The sequence below is a fragment of the Neoarius graeffei genome, chromosome 21, assembly GCF_027579695.1.
Source record: "Neoarius graeffei isolate fNeoGra1 chromosome 21, fNeoGra1.pri, whole genome shotgun sequence".
In the NCBI taxonomy this organism is placed as follows: domain Eukaryota; kingdom Metazoa; phylum Chordata; class Actinopteri; order Siluriformes; family Ariidae; genus Neoarius; species Neoarius graeffei.
Window position 1 is genome coordinate 86,603 of NC_083589.1, and position 24,310 is coordinate 110,912.

The window sequence follows — 24,310 nt, forward strand, 5'->3', positions numbered from 1 at the left end:
CATGGAGGAGAACAACTTTTTATATGTGGCTGGGTTAAAGATCTGGGGATCAGGACACTACAAGATAAATCCTGTATTGTTTTTGCCCGGGTTAATAGGAGTTTCTGGGCTTTTTGTCCGCGTCTTTGCAAGGATTACTAGGATGCTTTATGTTTTTCACCCGGTACGGGTGTAAACAAACCACAGCCGTTCGATTCTCAATCCTCTCTGCTCTTCTCTTCCAGCAGGCATCACAGATCCATATAATTTACCCTCAAACGTATTTATTAGCTCTGCCCACTGTGCGTGCGTGTACAGGTCAAATGCAGAGGAGCAATGTGACAAAAATAAAGGCTTGTTCTTACTTTACCCACAAATGTATTTATTCTACCTGAAAAGTGTTTGGCAAACCGGCTACCGGATTTGGGACACAACGACATCCTGAACCAAGTTTTGACTTCAAACTTGGAAAAAATTTGTGGCCCACTAGGTGGCACTTTGCAGCCTACTAATGGGCTGCGGCCCAGTGGTTTAGAAACACTGGCCTAGATGGTAGTGTGTTCCTTCATGAAGATGTACAGAAAATGTCCATGTACAGAAGTAGACATGGCTTTGAGTGGGCGTGGCTTTGAATCTGCAAATTAAAATTGGAATAGCTCTGAGTGGTTGTACTTTGAAGACTGTATATGGAAATGATAGTATCTCTGAGTGGGTGTGTCTCAGAGGGTATAGATGAGACGATGGGTGTGCATTTGAGGTCACGTTAAGGAATGAGGGTGCTCCTGCATAAAAGACACTGAATCTATTGGAGAAAATGAGAAGGGTGTCTGAAGGGCCATTCAGGAGAATGTGGGTGTGTCTGTAAAGCCTTTCAGGAGACTGTGGGCGTGTCTGGGTGGCCACGGTTGAAAATCTCAAGTCAATTTTATTTGTATAGTGCTTTTAACAGTAGACGTTGTCACAAAGCAGCTTCACAGAAATACAACCCCAAATCAGAAAAAAAGTTGAGATGGTGTGGAAAATGCAAATAAAAAAGAGAGCAGTGGTTTCTAAACGTACTTTGACTTGTATTTCATTGCAGACAGAATGAACCCAAGATAATTTCATGTTTTGTTGGTCAAATTCATTTAAATTATTAATAATATACATTCATTCCTGCATTTCAGTCCTGCAACACAAGCCAAAAAAAGTTGGGATGGGGCACTTTAGGGCAAATAATGAGGTAAAACAATTAAATAATGATGTGATGAGGAAACACGTGATGGCACCAGGTGATTGTAATCATGATTTGGTACAAAATCGGTATCCAGGAAAGGCCAAGTTCTTGAGGAGTAAAGACGGGCCGAGGATCTCCAGTTTGTCAATAAATGCATGAGAAAGTTATTGAAATGTTTCGAAATGTTCCTCAAAGAAATATAGGAAGGGATTTGGATATTTCACCCTCTGTGGTGCATAATATCATTGAATTATTCAAGGAATCTGGAGGAGTTTCAGTATGTAAAGGGCTCAAGCCTAATCTGAACCCCCGTGATCTCCGATCCCTCAGACGGCATCAAGAACCGTCATTCATCTACAGCTGATAGAACCACATGGGCTCGGGATCCATCCATCTTCTACCATTTATCCGGGTCGCGGGGGTAGCAGCCTAAGCAGAGCAGCCCAGACTTCCCTCTCCCCGGCCACCTCCACCAGCTCTTCCGGGGGAATACCGAGGCGTTCCCAGGCCAGCCGAGAGATGTAATCTCTCCAGCGTGTCCTGGGTCTGCCCCGGGGTCTCCTCCCAGTGGGGCATGCCCAGAAAACCTCCCTTGGGAGGCGTCCAGGGGGCATCCTAACAAGGTGCCCAAACCACCTCAACTGACCCCCTTCGATGTGGAGGAGCAGCGGTTCTACTCTGAGTCTCTCCCGAATGACCAAGCTTCTCACCCTGTCTCTAAGGGAGAGCCCAGCCACCCTGCAGAGAAAACTCCGCGATCTCATTCTTTCGGTCACTACCCATAGCTCGTGACCATAGGTGAGAGTGGGAACGTAGATGGACTAGTAAATTGAGAGCTTTGCCTTTTGGCTCAGCTCTCTCTTTACCACAACAGACCGGTTTAGCGTCCGCATCACTGCTGACACTGCCCCGATCCTTCTGTCCAACTCCCGCTCCCCCTTACCCTCACTCGTGAACAAAACCCCGAGATACTTAAACTCCTCCACTTTAGGTAGCAACTCCCCCCTGACCTGGAGTTGGCACTCCACCTGTTTCCGGCTGAGCGCTATGGCCACGGACTTGGAGGTGCTGATCCTCATCCCAGCCGCTTCGCACTCTGCTGCAAACCGTCCCAGCGCATGCTGTAAGTCACAGATTGATGCAACCAACAGGACCACGTCTGGTTAGCCTGTGGGTCTCCAGAGGCAGCTGACAGATACGGACGGGCCAAGCGGAATGCGGCTCTGGCAGTCACTGAAGCAAAAACTCCGGTGTGGGAGGAGTTCGGAGCGGCCATGGAAAGTGACTTTCGGTCGGCCTCGGAGAGATTCTGGCAAACCGTCCGGCGGCTCAGAAAAGGAAAACAGTGCTCTGTCTCTACCGTTTACAGCGAGGATGGAGTGCTGTTGACCTCAACTGGGGACGTCATCCAACGGTGGAAGGAATACTTTGAGGATGTCCTCAATCCCACTTTCATGTTGTCCGAGTAGGACGCAGAGTCTGAGGGTGCTTGGGAGGACTCGCCTATTACAGGGGCTGAGGTTGCCGAGGTGGCTAAAAGCTCCTCGGTGGCCGGGCTCTGGGGGTGGATGAGCTTCGACCTGAGTTCCTGAAGGCACTGGATGTTGTTGGGCTGTCTTGGCTGACACACCTCTTCAACATTGCGTGGAGGTCGGGGACAGTGCCTCTGGATTGGCAGACTGGGGTGGTGGTCCCCCTTTTTAAAAAGGGGGACCAGAGAGTGTGTTCCAACTATAGGGGGATCACACTTCTCAGCCTCCCTGGGAAAGCCTATGCTGGGGTGCTGGAGAGGAGAGTCCGGTCGATAGTCGAACCTCAGATTCAGGAGGAACAATGCAGTTTCCGTCCTGGTTGTGGAACACTGGACCAGCTCTTTACCCTTGCAAGGGTACTGGAGGGTGCATGGGAGTTTGCCCAATCAGTCTACATGTGTTTTATGGACTTGGAGGAGGCTTATGACTGTGTCCCTCATGGTACCCTGTGTGTGTGGGGGGGGTGCTTTGGGAGTATGGGGTTCAGGGCCCACTACTGCAGGCCATTCGGTCCCTGTATGACCGGAGCAGGAGTTTGGTTCGCATTGCCGGCAGTAGGTCGGACTCGTTCCCGGTGCATGTTGGACTCCGCCAGGGCTGTCCTTTGTCACCGGTTCTGTTCATAACTTTTATGGACAGAATTTCTAGACGCAGCCAAGGGGCGGAGGGTGTCTGGTTTGGGCTTAGGATTACTTTGGAAACCCTTTATCAAGCTACGATACGGACTTACATCCACAAACACCAGTTAAAACTTTACTGTTGCAAAAAGGAAGCCTTATGTTAACTGTGTCCAGAAGCGCCGTCGACTTCTCTGGGCTCTGAGGTGTCTGGGATGGACCATCACACAGTGGGAATGGGTATTGTGGTCAGACGAATCTGTATTCCAGGTCTTTTTTGGAAGAAATGGACGCAGTGTGCTCTGGACCAAAGAGAAAAAGACCATCACTATCCAGACTGTTACTAGGAACAAGTCCAAAAGCCAGGGTGTGTCATGGTATGGGCTTGGGTCAGTGCCCTTGGCAAAAGTAACTTATACTTCTGTGATGAAGCATTAATGCAGAAAAGTACACTGCGACTCTGCACACATTTACAAAAGCATGGCTATGGAAGAAGAGGGCGTGTCCCCTCTGTCCCCAATAGAGAATGTGTGGAGAATTTAGAAATGAAAATATGACCGTGATGACCCCGTACTGTTACACACCTTAAAGTGATACTAACACGAACTGGTCTCCTCGGTGTCATTTTATAGATTTTAACACAAACTTTAAATTTTTGATGTAATCACAGAGTGTGGAGATAAAAACTCAACAAAATAAAACATTTAAACCTCCTGTCACGAAACGATGCCTGGAATTTCCTTCCCTTCTGCCGAGAATGGCCTAAACCGGAAATGATGTAGCTCAGGGAACCCCTGCCTGGAAGCCACGCCAACAGACCATGTTTTCATGACACAGTGTGAGCTGTGTCCAAAATCACTCACTGTATAGTCCACTATATCATGAGTGGTGAGTGATTTTGGACACAGCACGTCTTGTATGATGGGGATGAAGAGGAGTTAGTTGGGGAAGAGGAAGTTGGAAAGGAGGAGAGGGAGAATGTTGGGCTCAGGATAGAGCCCTACCGGTTTGAGCTGTACCAGGACCGTCACATTGACGACCACAATGAGGTGAGCGACTGCCTGCTACTCAGATCTCAAGTGGACATGGTGGAGGGATGACTGGAACAGATCACCTGCTTTTGTTTTCATTAATAATTCCCAATACCAGCTGCTGTTAGAATCTTTTACTGATGTAATTGTTCGTGTAACAGTAATTCCTCTCAGTAAATAAGTTATAACTCAGGCCGAGATAAAATCATTGTTTTTGTTCCAATTTGGCAACTGCCTACCGAACACCGACCTCCCAAAAGCACAGAGTGGCACAGAGAGATGTCGCTTAGTGGAGACGACTGTAGTGGAAAGTAGTCACTAGACTGCAGCCAGTGCAGCAGAACAGTGCTAGTTTAGATCTCCTCTACTTATTTTACTACATGAAGGCAAAAATAAAATATTTTCCCAGCTACCTAAGAGTATCTACCTACTGTTCAAGCCTGGGTTTGTTTTCAAGCATTTTCAACAGCCAGGACTAATGGAGTGTGTACACAATAGAATGTGCCGTCTGTCTGCCAGATTGCTTTATTTTCATGTAGTTGGAGAGAAGAGTGAAATTATTTAGGTCTCAGTACTATTTTAAAGCCTTTTCACTATTGTAAAGCACCACAAAGGGACACTGCATTAATACCATAACATTTCTAAATAAACTGCCATATTATTAAGTGACTGGGCGTGTCTCTGTTCCTTTGGTACTGATGGAAAATGATATTTAAAAGTCCTGGCTTCAGATGCTGTGTGCACACTTCCAGTTTCTGGAGACTCCCTGATCTACGTCACAACAAAGACACCGCAGTTCCTGTCTGCTCCATTGTGCCGCTTTGGTGTTTCTTTTTTCTTTTTTCCCTTCACTTTTTTATTATTAAAGGCTTATTGTTCACAATTGCATTGTGGGTGAAAATTATCATAACTATCTTTATTTACATGGAGTCATAGGGAAGAGTGAATTTATTTTGGTGTCTGTATTACTTTAAGACCTGTTTACAGGAAGAACGGGACAAAATAACACCTGAAACACCATCACTTGGTGTCGTCAGTCCTTAAACATCTTTTAGGTGTTGGGAGAAGGAATGAAAACATTATAAAGTGGTAAATGTTTTACTGTCACAACTTTTTTTTTTGAAATGCGTTGCAAAAATCAAAATTGAAATAAGGGTTTATTTTTGAAAAAAAAAACAATAAAATGCATGAAATAAAAATCAAGTAATGTGCTGTTATTGATTTCAGAATCAGAAACACTTTTATTGCCAGGTATGTGGACACATGAGGAATTTGACTCCGGTTTCACTTAGCTCTCGTAGTACAAAACAGATAAAAAGCGTATACACAAAACAAACAAAAAAGGTGCAATAGGTGCATTGTGCAAACTAATCCAGGTAAGTCAAGTATGAAATTGGTAAACAAATATAAAGTATACGGTGTGCACAGAATGACGGTATGAGTGTGCAGATATTTTACAAGTGATATTACGGATATATGAATCTGGATTTTAGCTGTTCATCACAGAAAGGATTTTCCCTTTTGGTGCAATATGGTGCGTAGTGCAAAGATGAATAGTAAATTTAAATAAGTATAAATATAATATAAGTAACAGTGAGCACAGAATAACAGTATGAGTGTGCAGATATTTTGCAAGTGATATTACTGATATATGAATCCGGATTTTAGCTGTTCATCACAGAGACAGCCTGAGGGAAGAAACTATTCTTGTCTGGTTGTTTTTGCATACAGTGATCTATATCGCCTCCCTGAGGGGAGAAGTTTAAACAGTTTGTGACCACGGTGTGATGGGTCCGCAGAGATGTTACCTGCCCGTTTCCTGACTCTGGACAGGTATAGGTCTTGGATGGAGGGCAGGTTGACACCAATAATTTTCTCTGCAGACCTTATTGTCCGTTGCAGTCTGTTCTCCTGTTTGGTGACTGATCCAAACCAAACAGTGATGGAAGAGCAAAGAACAGACTGAATGATGGCAGAGTAGAATTGTGTCAGCAGCTCCTTAGGCAGGTTGAGCTTCCTGAGCTGGCGCAGAAAGTACAACCTCTGCTGAGCCTTTTTGATGATAGTGACTGTGTTGGTCTCCCACTTCAAGTCCCGAGAGATTGTGGAACCCAGAAACCTGAAGCTTTCAACAGCAGTCACAATGTTGATGGTAATGGACAGCAGAGTGGGGGGGCTCCTCCTAAAGTCCACTGTCATCTCCACAGTTTTGAGTGTGTTCAGCTTCAGATTGTTCTGACCGCACCAACAGACCAGCCGTTCAACCTCCCGTCTGTATGCAGACTCGTCACCGTTTCGGATGAGGCCGATGACTGTTGTATCGTCCGCAAATTTCAGGAGTTTAACAGACGGGTCTCTTGAGGTGCAGTCGTTGGTATAAAGGGAGAAGAGCAGTGGGGAGAGCGCACACCCTTGGGGGGCGCCAGTGCTGATAGTCCGAGTGCAGAATATGATGCTCCCCATCCTCACCTGCTGCTTCCTGTCAGTCAGGAAGTTTGTAATCCACTGACAGGTGGAGGAGGGCACAGTGAGCTGGGCGAGCTTGGTGTGGAGGATGTCTGGAACAATGGTGTTGAATGCCGAACTGAAGTCCACGAACAGGATCCTGGCATACGTCCCTGCAGTGTCAAGGTGTTGCAGGATGTAGTGTAGACCCATATTTATTGCATCATCCACTGACCTGTTTGCCTGGTAGACAAACTGCAGGGGGTCCAGCAGGGGGTCTGTGATGTCCTTCAGGTGTGACAACACCAGTCTCTCGAAGGACTTCATGACTACAGATGTGAGGGCAACAGGCCTGTAGTCATTCAGTCCTGTGATATTGGTTTTCTTAGGAACCGGGAGTATTGTGGAGCGTTTGAAGCATGAGGGAACTTCACACAGCTCCAGGGATCTACTAAAGATCTGGGTGAAGATGGGAGCCAGCTGGTCAGCACAGACCTTCAGACAAGAGGGTGACACACCATCTGGGCCAAGTGCCTTCCTGATCTTCTGTCTGCGGAAAAGCTGACGGGCATCCTCTTCACAGATCTTGAGTGCTGGGGGGGGGGTCAGAGGCGGGTGGTGGCAGAATGGTAGCGGGTGTAAATGGGTCTTTAATGACTGAAGGGGGGTGAATGTGTCAAATCTGTAGTAAAACACATTCAGCTCGTCAGCCAGTTGATGGTTCACTGCAGTGTTGGGGGATGGTCTCCTATAGTCAATAATGTTCTGCAGGTCTCTCCACACTGACGTCGGATCGTTTGCTGAAAGGCTGTTTTTAATCTTATTAGCATAGCTCCTCTTAGCCCATGTTTACATTAGACCGTATCAGCGGATCATCAGATTAACGTTTTTAAAACGATTAGTGTGCACACAGCAACGCCAATACACGATTTGCGTACACACAGCAATACCAATACACGGATACGCTCGGCTCCGCAGGCATCCTGCGCTCCAAATCACTCCGCCCTGAACAGCGAGTGCCCTCTGGAGGGTGCGCACTCCGGCCTTGCGCAGCTCACAGAGCACGTGAGTGAAGTGAACAAGCTGTGATTCGGGACTGAGCCGCTGTGTGTGTGTGTGTGTGTGTGTGCGCGTGTGTGTGTGTGTGTGTGATCCCAGCGCATATCACTTACCACTTGCAAGTGGAAGGATGGCAAGCCTAGACAATCATAACTACACAATGGGCAGTATTTGCATCAGTATTTGCAGTATTTTCATACTTTTATACTCTTTAATGAAAGGTGATACAAGGCGGAAGTCCGCGCCATTTTTCAGCAGTCGCGTCACATGACCAATGCCAGCGAATCAGGAAGGTGGATGTCACAGTGACGTTGTCCAATGAGACGCCAGCTAGAGCTCAGCACAGCGTATCCACGTATTCTCAATGTTTACACAGCACCGGAGCTGACACGATCTGGATTGAATACGTGGACGCTGGCGGATTCCCGTTTCCCGGCGTTTCCAGGCGGTTTAATGTAAACGGACAGTGCATCCGCGAAGAAAACGAGACAGATACGGTCTAATGTAAATGTAGCCTTAGCTGCTTTCACCTCCATTGTCAGTGTGTTTCTGGTCTGATTATACAGAACTCTGTCTCCACTTTTGTAGGCCTCTTCTTTGTTCTGTCGAAGTTGCCTGAGTTTTGCAGTGAACCAGGGTTTATTGTTGTATATGTGGAAGGTTTTGGTAGGCACACGCACATCCTCACAAAAATTGATGTAAGATATCACGGTATCAGTCAGTTCATGCAGGTCTGAGGCTGCAGCCTCAAAAACACTCCAGTCAGTGCAGTCAAAGCAGGCTTGTAGTTCCACTTTGGCCTCATTGGACCATCTCCTCACCGTCTTAACTACAGGCTTAGCAGCTTTCAGCTTCTGCCTGTAGGACGGGATAAGACGAACCATACAGTGATCAGATAGTCCCAAGGCTGTACGGAGGACAGAGTGGTAGGAGTCCTTTAAAACAGTGTAACAATGGTCCAGAGTGTTATTGTCCCTGGTGGGACACTTAATGCTGTAGGTGCATTTGGTACTTATTAAGTGATCAATCTCATTAAATCAGTCTCATTAAATTTGAAGGTTAATTAAATTGAATCAGTCTCATTTGAATTGTTTAAATTGAATCAGTCTCATATCATTTAAATCACTCATGGAATCAGTCTCATTAATTAATACCATTAATTTTGGTGCTTAATAATAAATTACCAAACAGCTAAATTATGGTATATTCCAAATTATTATGATCACTTACCATATTACATAACTTATATGCACCTTTTTGAATTCTTTGGGAGATTGTGTGACCTCATAAATATTGGAACACAAATAGACACGCAGTTTCAATAATGAATTTACTATAACAAAGATAAAAATGGATAATAGCAGTTGAAATATATACAAACAGTGAGATGTGTGTGCGCGTGTGTGAGAGAGAGAGGCCTTGTGTGTGTGTGTGTGTGTGTGGTCTACACAAGAGAATTAGCTCTGGTAGCTAACTCCACGTGTGTTTATGGGGGAGGAGTTGACCACGTGGTGAGGCCTATGGCCTAGCAAAAGAAAGAAGCTAGCGTGGGATGCTAACTGAGGTGTGTTTGAGCACGTGGTGAGGCCTAGATTAGCTTTGTGTTGCTAAGTGGACAAAAGAATTAGCCGTGTGGCTAGCTAAGGTCCAAGGACCCTACCTCGTGGAGTTAAAACAAAAGGTGTGTATGTGAGTGGGGGGGGAGGACCGCCATGTGTTGGAGACAAAAGATTAGCTCTGTGTAGCTAACTCCACATGGTGGAGGCCTTGTGATCCCTTGAGACAATACAATTAGCCCTGGAGGCTAATGGAACGAAAGAATTAGCCGTGTGTTTAGCTAAGGTGTTTGTGAGGCCTGTTGAGGCCTGTGACCACGTGTTTCTAAGTAACAAAGGACTAGCCGGTAGTTAACCCACTAGCTCATAAATCAAATCAAATCAAGTTTATTTGTACAGCGCTTTTAACAATAAACATTGTCGCAAAGCAGCTTTACAGAATTTGAACGACTTAAAACATGAGCTAATTTTATCCCTAATCTATCCCCAATGAGCAAGCCTGTGGCGACGGTGGCAAGGAAAAACTCCCTCAGACAACATGAGGAAGAAACCTCGAGAGGAACCAGACTCAAAAGGGAACCCATCCTCATTTGGGCAACAACAGACAGCCTGACTATAATATTAACAGTTTTAACAGGTATAACCCTCAACTGTCCTCATGGGGCCGTCCTTCACAGGAGTGGGGCGATAAAACTCCGACCAGACACAGGGCACCAGGATGGATCAAGCAGGTCCAAGGGGCAGAAGAGGCCAGCATCTCAATCCCAGGATCAACATGTAACTCAGAGGGACAGATGGGGGGGGAAGAGAGAGAGAAAGAAAACACGTTGTTAGGTATGCCCTAAAAATGACAAGTATTAAATCTGTGTGGTAGGCTCGCAGAGACAAGAGTCTTTACATCAGGCATAACACACAATGGCATGTTAATATGGTAAAATATATCATGACCTGCTCTGGCTGGATGCTTGATTGGGTGATGGGAGCACACTCCTCAGCAATGATGAGATGCAGATGGGACCCTTTGGGCTGGCCAAGACAATTTAGTTAGATTTCACCGGGTCTGGGACATGCGACAGAATGTCTGACGGCCGATTCCCTGCAGGCTACAATAGCCAGTTGAGGTCTCCACCGTCTCCACCAAAAGATTTCCTGTTGACTCCATGTAACTCAGAGGGACAGATTTGGGGTGGGGGGGAGGGAAAGAAAACACAGGTGGTTAGGTATGCCCAATGTCACCTGAATAAGTAGGAACAGTATACATATTGCACCGAGTACAAGCAGGGACTCCGGCAACTAACTATGACAGCATAACTAAAAGGAGAGAGCCAGAAGGTAACACAGGCATGAGGGAGCCCCGGGACATAAAGCAGCCAGCCACTACACCGTCAACAAACTCGAGTGAGCAAGCGAGTGGGGACTGACAGCATCCATACATCCCAGTTTACCAAAACACTCTATGTCTGAGGACCCTCCAGATCTACACCTTTACCTCATAAACACCATTAACAAAAGGCTTGACTAAACAGATATGTTTTCAGCCTAGACTTAAATGCTGAGACTGTGTCTGATTCCCGAACATTACTTGGAAGGCTGTTCCATAACTGTGGGGCTTTGTAAGAAAAGGCTCCGCCCCCTGATGTAGCCTTCACTATACGAGGTACCAGCAGATAGCCTGCACCTTTTGATCTAAGTAGGCGTGGCGGGTCATAGAGGAGCAGAAGTTCACTCAGGTACTGTGGTGCGAGACCATTTAGTGCTTTAAAGGTCAATAGTAGTATTTTATAATCAATACGAAATTTGATTGGGAGCCAATGCAGTGTGGATAAGACAGGCGTGATGTGGTCATATTTTCTAGTTCTAGTAAGGACTCTTGCTGCTGCATTTTGAACTAACTGGAGCTTGTTTATGCACTTATTGGAACATCCAGACAGTAAGGCATTACAATAATCCAACCTGGAGGGAACGAAAGCATGGACTAGTTTTTCTGCATCATGCAATGACATTAAATTTCTTATCTTTGCAATATTTCTGAGATGAAAGAAAGCTATCCGGGTGATGTTATCAATGTGAGTTTCGAATGAAAGACTGGGGTCAATAATCACTCCGAGGTCTTTTACTGCTGCACGTGAAGAAACAGAAAGGCCATCCAGAGTCACTGTGTAATCAGAAAACTTACTTCTAGCTGCATGTGGTCCTAGCACAAGTACTTCAGTCTTGTCAGAGTTAAGCAGAAGGAAATTTATAAGCATCCAGTGTCTAATGTCCTTAACACATTCCTCAATTCTATTAAGCTGGTGTCTCTCATCAGGTTTTGCAGAGACATACAACTGTGTGTCATCAGCATAACAGTGGAAACTAATACAATGTTTACGAATAATATCGTCCAGAGGTAACGTATACAGAGAAAAAAGCAGTGGACCCAAGACAGAACCTTGTGGAACACCAAACTTTACCTCGGTACGTCTAGAAATATCACCATTTATATCAACATACTGATAATGATCAGTTAGATAAGACCTGAGCCAGGAGAGGGCCATTCCCTTAACTCCCACAACATTTTCTAGTCTATCCAGAAGAATGGAATGATCAATGGTATCAAATGCTGCACTAAGGTCAAGCAACACAAGTAGCGAGACACAGCCCTGATCAGACGCCAACAGTAGGTCGTTTACTACTTTAACCAGAGCCGTCTCTGTGCTATGATGAGGTCTAAATCCTGACTGATACATTTCATGGATGTTATTCCTATGTAAATATGAGCATAACTGCTGTGCCACAGCTTTTTCAAGGATCTTGGAGATAAAGGGGAGGTTTGATATCGGCCGATAATTGGACAGCTGACAGGGATCAAGGTCAGGTTTTTTAATCAGGGGTTTGATAACTGCTAGTTTAAAGGATTTGGGTACATAGCCAATCATAAGAGAAGAATTTATTATTTTTAGAAGCGGTTCAATTACTCCAGGTATTATCTGTTTGAATAGATGTGTCGGTAAGGGATCTAGTACGCAAGTTGAGGCTTTTGCTGTAGAGATTAATGAAAGTAATTCAGTTTCTTTTAGGGGAGTAAAACATTCTAACTGATGATCTGATACAGTTATATTGTTAACTACAAGGTCACTTTCATTGTCTAACCTTAAATTAGTAGTTTGAATTTTTTGTCGGATATTCTCAATTTTGTCATTAAAAAAATTCATGAAGTCGTTGCTACTACATACTGCAGGTGTGCATGTGTTGATAGTGGACTTATTCCTGGTTAATTTTGCTACAGTATTAAATAGGAATCTAGGATTATTTTTGTTATCTTCTATTAGGGAGGAGAGATATGTTGATCTCGCAGCACTAAGAGCTTTTCTATACTTCAGGAAGCTCTCCTTCCAAGCTAATTTGAACACTACCAATTTTGTTTGACGCCATTTACGTTCCAATTTTCGAGTGGTCTGTTTTAATGTGCGAGTGTCATCATTATACCAGGGTGCTAATTTTTTGTCTCTGACCATTTTCCTTTTTAGAGGAGCTACATTATCTAAAGTATGGCGGAATGTTGACTCTAAGCATTCAGTTGCCTGATCAAGTTCTGCAGGGGCTGACAGTGACCCAATCAAAGTTGATAACTCTGGGAGATCATTTATAAAGCTCTGTGCAGTAGTTGACGTGAAAGTACGTTTAATACAGTAACGTGGTGAGGTGCATATATTATTACTCAGACATATCTTGAATGAGATGAGACAATGATCTGACATAACTTCAGACTGTGGAAGTATGACTATATTGTCTACGTTTAATCTAAATGTTAGTATTAGATCAAGGGTGTGACCACCATTATGGGTCGGTCCTATGACATTCTGCTTAATCCCGACTGAATCTAAGATGGACACAAACGCTGTTTTTAAAGGGTCTTCTGGGTTATCAAAGTGAATATTAAAATCTCCGACAACTAAAGCTTTGTCTAAGGAAATAACCAAATCTGAGATAAAATCTGCAAATTCAGAAAGAAACTCAGAATATGGCCCCGGGGGCCTGTAAATAATAAGCAATGGAATTAACTGGGTAGACTTATTTTTCGAGGCTACATACATTATATGAGTATGAAGAACTTCAAATGTATTAAATTTATAACCAGGTTTGTGTGTTACACCTAGATAATTGTTATAAATAACCGCAACGCCTCCTCCTCTGCCAGTTAGACGAGGCTGGTGTATATAACTGTATCCAGGAGGACTCGCTTGATTTAATGCTATATATTCATTTGGCTTAATCCATGTTTCTGTTAAACACAGTACATTAAACTCCTGATCAGTAATGAGTTCATTAACCATTAGCGCTTTAGATGTAAGAGATCTAATATTTAATAGCCCCACCTTTAGCTCAAAGGTGCTGGCAGCAGCTGTACAGTCAGTATGATCTAATTTTACATTGATTAGGTTACTGGAACAAACTCTCTGAAAATTTCTACCTTTTTGTTGAGCTCGGGGAACAGACACAGTCTCGATGTAGTGGGCCCTGAGTGACGACTCTGTGCAGCTAGCAGACAGTCGGTTTAGCCTGTTCGTCTGCTCCCTGGCCTTGGCTCTGGATTGTCAGAAATTAACTAGGCCTGTTCTGAGACTATGACCTATGCTGCAGGAAATGAGAGCAGCACCTTCCCGAGTGGGATGGATACCGTCCCGCCCTAACAGGCCAGCAGTGCCCTCAAAATTAGCCCAATTATCTATAAAGCCCACACTATTTTCAGAGCACCACCTGGACAGCCAGCAGTTCAGCGACCATAACCTGCTGTAAGCTACATCGCCACGCCGCATTGGGATGGGGCCAGAGCATACTACAGCATCGGACATCGCCTTCGCTAATTTAAACACCTCTACAAAGTTACTCTTAGTAACCTCAGACAGACGAAGGCGTATATCATTAGCTCCTGCATGGATAACTATCTTTGAGAACCTGTGCTTGCCTAGGACCCTAAGATTACCTGCTATGCCCGGCGCCCTGGCTCCCGGTATACACCTGACTAAAGCTGCTGGTGCCCCTAAAGGCTGAGCTAATTTCACGTGCCGTATGATAGAGTCCCCTATAACCAGAGCTCTTTCAGGTTTCTCAGTGGGTGCATCACTAAGGAGAGCAAACCTGTTCGACACGTGACGCGGAGAGGAGTGGTGCTCCCGTGGGTGAGCCTCAGCGGTAGCTTTGGCTCTACGCTTATGCCGCCGAGCCGTCACCCATTTGCCCCGCTGTAAGGGCTCTAATGCCGGAGTTGGGGGATTACTAACTCCACCTAGGGCGTCCAGACTTTCCCTAACAGAAACTACACTGTTCTCACGCTCACTAACCTGCTCTAAAGCCTGGACACGCGCTTCTAGCACTGTAATCTTCTCCGTCAGAGAGCTAACTAATCTGCACTTATCACAAGTAAAGCTAATAGAGCTATCGCTAGTGACGGAGGAAGAATGACTAAACATCCTGCACTCAGCACACTGAACAGGCTGAAGGTGTGCCATGATGAAAAGATTCACGTACCTTAAATGAAGATCTGATGATATTAAAGCAGATCAGATGGCCTCCGCTTGAGGACTTTACACAGGAGGAGAGAAAAAGAAAGCTTCCGGTCTCGGCGTTCTTCCGAAAAAAGAAAGAGGAAAAAAAAAAGAGAAGAAAAAGGAAAGCGAAAGTGAAAAGTACAAAAATGAAAGCGACAGTACAATAAAAATGAAGAGGATACTGGAAATTTATTTGCAGAAAAAAAGTTAAAAAAGGATTAGTAATTAACGCCGGCACTCGCGGGAAAAAGGACTCGGCGCGAACAACTCAGGAAGCAGGAAGTGCGTAAGCCAGGAAGTCAGTGTCAGGATATACACAATAGATCTAAAATATAGATCTATTAGTATTACTGAATCTACTGAAATCTTGATGCGGTCAAGATGTATAAGGAAATTATGTATGTTAGTACGGAATAAAGAGAAGCATGCACAGCCTATCTATTAAAACAATTGAGAGATTAAAACAAATAAATCAATCAACAATTCAACACGCTGCGTGTCGAACAGTGTAAACAATTAAACCGTTCGAGTTTAAATTCACACTACTTCAATAAAAGCTAATTCCTAAGACTAGTCTTTATGCCCAAAATTTGCCAGTCTTACTTAGTATCTTGCCTCTAGCAAGATTATGAAGAGATGTTCCGAGACTTTGGAGTTTCACCGTTGTGGAGGTCTCCGTGAATCGATTCCGTGGAGCAGAGGATCCCTTGGTTCGACGCGTGGTCGCTCGTGATGAGAAGAGAGTCTCTGATCAGAATAATGTGCACAGCTGTTTAATTAGGAGGAATTCCGTCGCTCCTAATTTTTAATTGAACTGTTGGGCTGCAGTCCGTATGTACTGATAATGAATAAACCGGTTGTAACTCAAGCTGAGTTTAAAATCGCGCGATCTTAGAGTCTACCGTGGCCAAAGGTAAACAAAGAAAAGCGCGAAACTCTGATTCTTGCAAGAAAGAAAAGACGTCTTTTTGGGTTTGCTCGCAGAGCGAGCGATTCCTCCCTGTGTCCGTGTTGAAATCACGGCGCCAAAAGAGGAGGAGCTAGGAGTTCCCGGGTTTCTTATGCTTTCATGGAGGATGTGACGTAGATGATCCCGCCCACGCGTGACGTAGGTCAACGCGGAAGTTGGCTGATGGGAAATGTAGTTTCTTAAAGAGACGGACTAAATGTACCTGCAATGCGCTGTTTATATTTTGGCAGTTCGTGGCTGAGGTTTGCTCTGTTAAAGTCCCCCAAAACAATGAGCAAAGAGTCCGGGTGTTTTTTCTCCACATTGTTTATCTGGTCAGCCAGGTGTTGTAATGCCTGAGTGCAATGCAAGTCAAAGATTATTTACAAATCATTGTTTTCAATTTCAACACACCATATCACCTTTTTCTGGTTTGGGTTTGTAAATAAGTTCCAGACATACATTTTAAACACATGAATTAAAAAAAGTGTGTTTCGACAGGGAGCATGATGTCCGGTGATGACGTGAGTGTTCTGACTCCAGGTAGAATGAGGAAGGAGGTGGGGCTTCATTCACACAATAAAGACCTGATCACCAGCTGCACCCTGAGCCCCGGGTCCAATCCAGGACATGGTGAGAGTGTATATATACAGTGTGTGTGTGTGTGTGTATACATATACACACACACACACCCCTACCTATGTTAGGTCTATCTGTGTTAGTCCCCATCTGTGTGTTTGTGCTAATCATCACCAGAGGGCAGCAAATCTCAAAATATCATGAAGTTAATATTCTGGGTGAAAGGGAGGTGTGTGCCACTGACGTCATCCAGCCAATCAGCATTCAGCTCTGTTTCCTAGGAACTGGCTCTGTGTTTACACTCCCTCCCAACACCTCCATGGGTGATGTGCGAGAGAAACACACACATTGGATTGTAGTGGATTAGAGGATTATCAGAAGAATGTGCAAGTGAGCTGTTCATCTTCACCAATCACAAAGCTTCTTCCTGACAATACAACCATGTCCGATGGGGGGGGAAGATGCTTTGTGATTGTGTGTGAGGTTTTGTGTTATATCAACACTCAAATGAGTTGCTTCACTGTACATAAGGCAAGTACAGTATAGTTTAGCGGAGGTGTGTGTGTATGTGTGATTTGTACTGTAATGTAGCTCCTCATTGGTTTGTTAATTCAGCAGTGCCAAGAGATTTAGGATGTGATCATCGGGGTCGACAGTAATGGCGTGATTAGCAGTTTTGGCATTAGCAAGCTGTAAGTAAGTGAATCTAAAGGACTTGAAGCAGCACTGAAAACTGTTATATACCAAAACATACACAGTTATTATTAACCTGATACTGTGGACCGATGGTGCGTGGACACTTGTCTTCATACGTAAACATAACGTGTGTCCTGTAGGGGGCAGTATTGCATGAATCACATCAGATTTTACTGAATTAGAAAGCAAGAAAATAAAGATGAGTTCTGTGTTTCACTGTGAGAAAAATAAACAGAAGGTAATGTGGGCATAAAAAGTGCTGGGGGAAAGAAACCTTGCATGATCAACTCTAAACCAAGTGAATTCTCACTGAAAATATTTCTGAAGTTTTTTTTATTTACTCTTCTGTGTTCGAGTCATGTGTCCAGTGAGTTTTATTGTCATTCCTCGATACAGCTTGTGCACATTGGAATGAAATGTTTCTCCAGGATCATGGTGTAACACGCGTACGCAAGACGACATAAAGCGGAAGTACGCCGCAGTGTGAGACGAGTGCAGAACAATACATGCACAGAAGACTGAATTCACATGACATTAAATACACAGAAGATGAGCTGTGAACTGGAAACTATTGGGAGGGCAGCAGCCGGAAGTTTAGCGTTCCTTAAAGTGTCTGACGCAGATTTATAAAGTGCAGTATGTTGTTGATGCAACTGTTACTTGTCATACAGCACTCAGCGTTTTTGGGCAAGAGTCGATGAACTTTGAACATTTTCATTTGATAATTTTATTCCACTCTTACAGAAATGCTCCAGATCTATCAGGCAGTGAGCAGATCTGTACACTGCCCTCTTCATATCATTACACAGGTTTTGGACAGGATTTATATTTGGACTCTGTCTCAACCATTCCAAAATGCTGATCATCATCTGAAGCCATTCCTTTGTTGACTTGGATTTGTGTTTTGGGTTGTTATCGTCCTGGAAGGTGAAATTTTTCTTCATCTGTATTTTTCAGCTGTTTAACAGAGGCCTTCAGGTTTTTGTGCCAGAGTAGATGGGTATTTGGGGCTAACCATGATTCCCTCTATCTTGACTAGAGCCCCAGTCCCAGCTGAAGAGAAGCAACCCCATAACGTGGTGCTGCCACCACTGTGCTTCACCATGGGTATGGTGTTCTTTGGGTGATGAGCTGTCTTGTTTTTGCACCAAAAATATCTTTTGGAATTATGCTTCTCCCTTTTTCTCTCCAAAAATTGTATCCCTAATTTAGTCTTGGCCAATTCCCACCAACCAATTAGGTCTCCTCTATTATAAGACAGCTACCAATCTGGGAGGGAGAAGGCCATCATGTGCTTCCTTTGAGATATGTGAAGCCAGGCAACATTTGGGGTGCCATCACAAACTCAGATGAAAGCACAGATGCCCATGATTGCTGTCCCTCCCTCAGAGCATGGCTAATTTTGTTCCCTTGGATTCCTGGACACAGATGGCTGTGGCGTAGTTGGGACCTCCGGACGATCGGGCAAAAACTTTTCTGTTGTGCTTCTTGAGAGCTTTGTGTCACCCTTTTGTCAATTTTGGAAGTGTGTCCTGTTCCATCCTATTAATCTGAATTTGGTTTTAATAAATCATTTAAGAAATGACACAATGTCTTGTCAAACTCTTTCTTGGTACAGAACCTTGACACAACGCCAACCAGTTGCCATTCTCCTGAAGCAAGGTGTGGCAGATATGCACAATATGTAGTGAGCTTGTTGGAGGACTGCATGCTAGCACATTACTGTGTGCCTTATTTACCCATGATTCCCCTTTGCATCACAATGCAAACACCCTTTAACACAGAAATACAAACCTAACTCTGACTTTCAGTGCTGTACAGGACGTCTCAGTGAATAATGAACGTGTTGAGATTTAAATTTCTTATTAAAATGTGCATATTAAAAATATAACGTCCTCGTATCATGTCCAATAGTCTGTTTATGAAAATAGTTTAACAGCAAATAACAAGGACCAGTAAGACAGACAGACAGAGAGAGAGATAAAAGTAAGTTTAAGGTTAAAATGATTCTCTTTTGACAGTTCAGTTAAAGACCAACTGCTCTTGCTGCTTCTTTTCTTAACACATCAACGTCAGCAGAACCGTAGTGAGTCAGAAACAGACAACAGATGGAAAGAGGGAGGGAAGGAGGGAGCAGAAAGGAGTGTGTGCGCGCGTGTAGAAGTGTATGCAGTGTCGAGTGGCCGGCTCAGCTCAAGCAGTATCCATTTGTCTGTCTCCAGGGTAGACTAGTGTGTGTAAATCAGTTTAGCCAGTAAATTCTGCTGCTGCTCAGAGTTAGACTCCACCCCCACAATGAAAGAAGAAGGAATTGTGGGTCGTCGTCGTTTCTCCATGTGCGGCGGAACTGGATCTGTTCCTCCTGAAAGACAGAAACTTATCCGCAATGCCTCATTCGGGGGCTACAACGAGATAACAGACCACCACACAGGTAACGACATAACAAACAGTCTCACTGTTCACAAAATGATGAACTGCATTATCATGAGATAACAAAACACTTCCCAAGGAACAAGGTAAAGAACTGCCTCACAGTTAATGAGATGAACAGCCTCACAGGTAACAAGATGATAAACTGCTTCACAAGAAAAATGTGATGATAAAGAACCAGTTTTGCTTTGTCTAGAACTGTACTGTGTGTCTGTATGTGCGCATCAGCATGTGTATCTCTCTCTCTCCCCACACACACACACACACACACACACACACACAGGTGATCAGTGATTGTTCTGCAGCAATAATGCTGGATCATTTAGCCATCAAAATGAGAAAATAGGCGGGGTCAACATTAATTATTATGCAAATGTGTTTGCACTTCATATGCTAATTAGATGGTAATGGAATTATGGCTCTTTCTCAGAATTAGCATGTTGAAGAATTCTCTGTTATGCACAAACAGTGGTGATGGATCAGTACGTCCACACACACACACACACACACTGTGCAGACAGTAGCAGGGTCAAAGAGTTGCATGATTCAAGAGCTGGTGTGTGTGTGTGTGTGTGTGTGTGTGTGTGTGTGTGTGTTTATTTGAAGGTGTTGAACGGAAGGAGGATAGCTTAATTCTAAAGGAGGATTCATCTCTGTCCATATCTAAAAGCAAGGTAAAACACACACACACACACACACACCACAAAACCTTGGAATAAAAATCTTGAAAAAGCGATAAAGCTCGTGTGTGTGTGTGTGCGCGCGTTATGACCCTCAGTCTGAGTCTAAGCTGTATAATGGATCAGAGAAAGATGTCTCAACTTCAGCAAACAAACTTACCAAGAAGGAATCTCTCAAGGTAAGAGCTTCTCCACCCTACTCCCTTCACCTCGCACCCTTCGCCCTACTCCCTTCACCTCGCACCCTTCGCCCTACTCCCTTCACCTCGCACCCTTCGCCCTACTCCCTTCGCCCTACTTCCTTCACCTCGCACCCTTTGCTTGACTCCCTTCGCCCTACTCCTTTCACCTCGCACCCTTCGCCCTACTCCCTTCACCTCGCACCCTTCGCCCTACTCCCTTCGCCCTACTCCCTTCGCCCTACTCCCTTGACCTCGCACTCTTCGCCCTACTCCCTTCACCTCGCATCCTTTGCCCTTCGCCCTACTCCTTTGCCCTTCGCCCTTCACCTCGCACCCTTCGCCCTACTCCCTTCACCCTACTCCCTTTGCCCTACTCCCTTTGCCCTTCGCCCTTCACCTCGCACCCTTTGCCCTTCGCCCTACTCCCTTCACCTCGCATCCTTCGCCCTACTTCCTTCGGCCTACTCCCTTCACCTTGCTCCCTTCGCCCTACTCCTCGCTCCCTTCGCCCTACTCCCTTCACCTCGCACCCTTCGCCCTACTCCTTTCACCTCGCTCCCTTCGCCCTACTCCCTTCACCTCGCTCCCTTCGCCCTACTCCTTCTCCTCGCTCCTTTCGCCCTACTCCCTTCTCCTCGCTCCCTTCGCCCTACTCCTTCACCTCGCTCCCTTCGCCCTACTCCCTTCTCCTCGCTCCCTTCGCCCTACTTTCTTCACCTCGCTGCCTTCGCCCTACTCCCTTCACCTCGCACCCTTCGCCCTACTTCCTTCACCTCGCACCCTTTGCCTTACTCCCTTCACCTCGCACCCTTCGCCTTACTCCCTTCACCTCGCACCCTTCGCTCTACTCCCTTCACCTCGCACCCTTCGCCCTACTCCCTTCACCTCGCACCCTTCGCCCTACTCCCTTCACCCTTTGCCCAGCTCCCTTCACTCTACTCGCTTCACCCTGCTCCATGCTCCCTTTGCCCTACTTCCTACTCCCTACTCCCTTTGCCCTACTCCCTTTGCCCTACTCCCTTCGCCCTACTCCCTTGACCTCGCACCCTTCGCCCTACTCTCTTCACCTCGCTGCCTTCGCCCTACTCCCTTCACCTCGCTCCCTTCGCCCTACTCCCTTCACCTCGCTCCCTTCGCCCTACTCCCTTCACCTCGCTGCCTTCACCCTACTCCCTTCACCTCGCACCCTTTGCCCTACTCCCTTCGCCCTACTCCCTTCACCTCGCACCCTTCGCCCTACTACCTTCACCCTTTGCCCAGCTCCCTTCACTCTACTCCCTTCACCCTGCTCCATGCTCCCTTCGCCCTACTCCCTATACCCTTTGTCCTGCTCCCTTTACTCTACTCTCTTCGCCTTGCTCCCTTCACCCAGCATCCTACTCCCTTCACTCTACTCCCTTCACCCTGCTTCCTACTCCCTGCACCCTACACCCTTCCTTGGACCCAATCCATCCCAATCTCACACTCATTCTCTCCATCATTTGTCAGTAAGATCCTAAAATACCTAAATTCCAATGCAGGGGTAAGGTGTCGGCCCTCACCTGAAGCCCCTATTCTGCACGCCTCTCCAACCTCAGCTGTGTGTGGAGTCCTGTGTAGAGACGAGCCACACCCTCGCTGGTGTCTGATACCCACTAATTTCAACTGAATACCAAGAGGCAAACAAATGGGGAAGGGAATTGAGTAGACGGGTGAGGAGCAGCAGGGTGCTGATATATATATGTGTGTGTGTGTGTGTGTGTGTGTGTGTGTGTGTGTGTGTGTGTGTGTAGGTCCAGAAGAAGAACTATCGGGAAGAGAAAAAAAGAGCAACTAAAGAGCTGCTGAGCACGATCACTGATCCCTCAGTTGTTGTCATGGCCGACTGGCTCAAGGTGTGTGTGTGTGTGGTGGGGGGGGGGGAGAGTGAGTACCAGTCAAAAGTGTCCTCCTAATTTCCTTCTGGAACACCTTATAATTTAATGTTTTTCTTTATTTTTATTAATTAAAAGTCACTTTATGTCAAAGTAATGATGGATGTCGTTTCTCATTACTGAGTTGTTTGGTTCTTGGTGTAATATGGATCACTACAGTTGTGGAATAGGGCTATTTACTGTATTGTTATTATTTACTGTTTGATCTCAAACACACAAAGAAGGTAAGAAACTTGTTCACTAATTACCTCTGGACGAGACACACCTGTTAATTGAGAAGTATTCCAGGTGACTCCCTCATGAAGCTGGTTAAGAGAATGCCAGTAGTGTATAAAGCGTCATCAAGGGACATGCTGGATATGCTGAAGAATCTAAAATATCAAACAGATTTTTAAAGTTTTTTGTTTCCCACATAATTCCATGCATGTTTCAGATGTTATTTCAGAGTTCTAATGTCTTCAGTATTGTTCTACAATGAGTAGGTGTGTCCAAACTTTTGACTGGTACTGTGTGTGTGTTTGTTTTGGGGGTGGGCAGTGAGTCTCACTTTCTAAGTCTTATAATTAATTCCCCTAATTATCTTATCTGTATCAGTATGTATGAAGACTCAATCTGTGTGTGTGTGTGAGACAGATCCGTGGCTCTCTGAAGAGCTGGACGAAGCTGTGGTGTGTGTTGAAGCCAGGTGTGTTACTGATCTATAAGAGTCAGAAAAGTGATCAGTGGGTGGGGACGGTGCTCCTGAGCTCATGTGAACTCATCGAGAGGCCTTCAAAAAAAAACGGCTTCTGCTTTAAACTGTTCCACCCACTGGAGCAGTCCATATGGGCCATCAAGGTATTCTATACACACACGCACGCATGCGCACACAGTCGCCATAACTCAGGCTACCCACATGGAAAGAAATGAGACTGTTGTGGTTTAGTTTGTACTGAAAGAGAGCAGAATGACAAAATTTCAGATTCAGCCATTTAACTGGATGAAATGCTAACATTCGAGGCTGTCAGAACAGCTTTTACCAACAAAAGAGCAGGACTGTGCATCTGTATCACTCATGGGCAAACTGCAGTCTGCAGGCCGGATTTTTCATCCAGCTCCCGTTCCTACAATCCTGCAGTAATTCAAACAACCCACTAGGTGGCCTTGGTCCTCTATCATAGACTGAGAAAATGGGGGGAAATGAGCCCGTCTAAAATGCAAAAAGGTGACACTGAATATTGTGTTTTCAAAGAATGAACCAGTAAGTAGTGTTTCTACTTCACACATACCAAAGGCCATGTGCCTTATATCTCAGAAAAATGTTGCCATCTTCAAACAGTACAGTACAGGAAGGCATTTTTCAAGGAAGGATGCTGAAACTGTGAGCAACATGTCTACTCATACAAGGGACAAAGCTTCTACACTTGTGATAAATCACTACGTTTTTGTTCGTCAAGCAGTGTATCAGGGAAATGCAGCTAAAGCAAGCTACACCTTGTTGCACAAAATCACCAAATATAGCAGCCATTTTTCAGAAGGGGAATTTCTGGAGGACTGTATGATTGAAGCAGCTCTAGTGTGGTTCATCTGGAGATGAAAACACATTTTGAAAACGTTACTGTCATGCAGAACAGTAAGTCGGCGAGTAGAATTTAATGACGGTCCTGAATGTACAGTTGAATAGCAAAGTGAAGGCCTTTAACATCAAAGAAAACCCAAAATAACCTCCTTTATACTGACAGATAAACTCCATACAGGATGTTTGAGTGTTCACTTGTTCATATTTGTACCTGTATACTGTGTACAGATTGAGTTTCTTTTAAAATAAAATGTCCCTGGGCGCCGACATCTCACTCTCTCTGAGATTCAGATATCGCTCCCTGAGTATAAATTACGAGAGAATCTGAGATTGTGACGTCACTTACTCACCACATGA

The 24,310-nt window shown here is 45.0% G+C and overlaps 1 protein-coding gene across 11 annotated transcripts in view; it reads left to right on the forward strand.

Annotated features, from left to right (window-relative positions):
* The window catches only part of osbpl8 (oxysterol binding protein-like 8), a 96,554-nt gene that overhangs the window by 26,334 nt on the left and 45,910 nt on the right, over nucleotides 1-24,310 (forward strand). For 8 of the 11 annotated variants that reach the window (XM_060903739.1, XM_060903742.1, XM_060903744.1 and 5 more), the window contains 5 exons: nucleotides 16,417-16,548; nucleotides 20,227-20,294; nucleotides 20,399-20,479; nucleotides 22,255-22,356; nucleotides 23,029-23,232. In XM_060903739.1, coding sequence (XP_060759722.1) covers nucleotides 16,417-16,548; nucleotides 20,227-20,294; nucleotides 20,399-20,479; nucleotides 22,255-22,356; nucleotides 23,029-23,232 — 587 coding nt within the window. The remainder of the gene's footprint in view (nucleotides 1-16,416; nucleotides 16,549-20,226; nucleotides 20,295-20,398; nucleotides 20,480-22,254; nucleotides 22,357-23,028; nucleotides 23,233-24,310) is intronic. The other 3 variants (XM_060903747.1, XM_060903748.1, XM_060903746.1) reach the window with 1 other exon arrangement.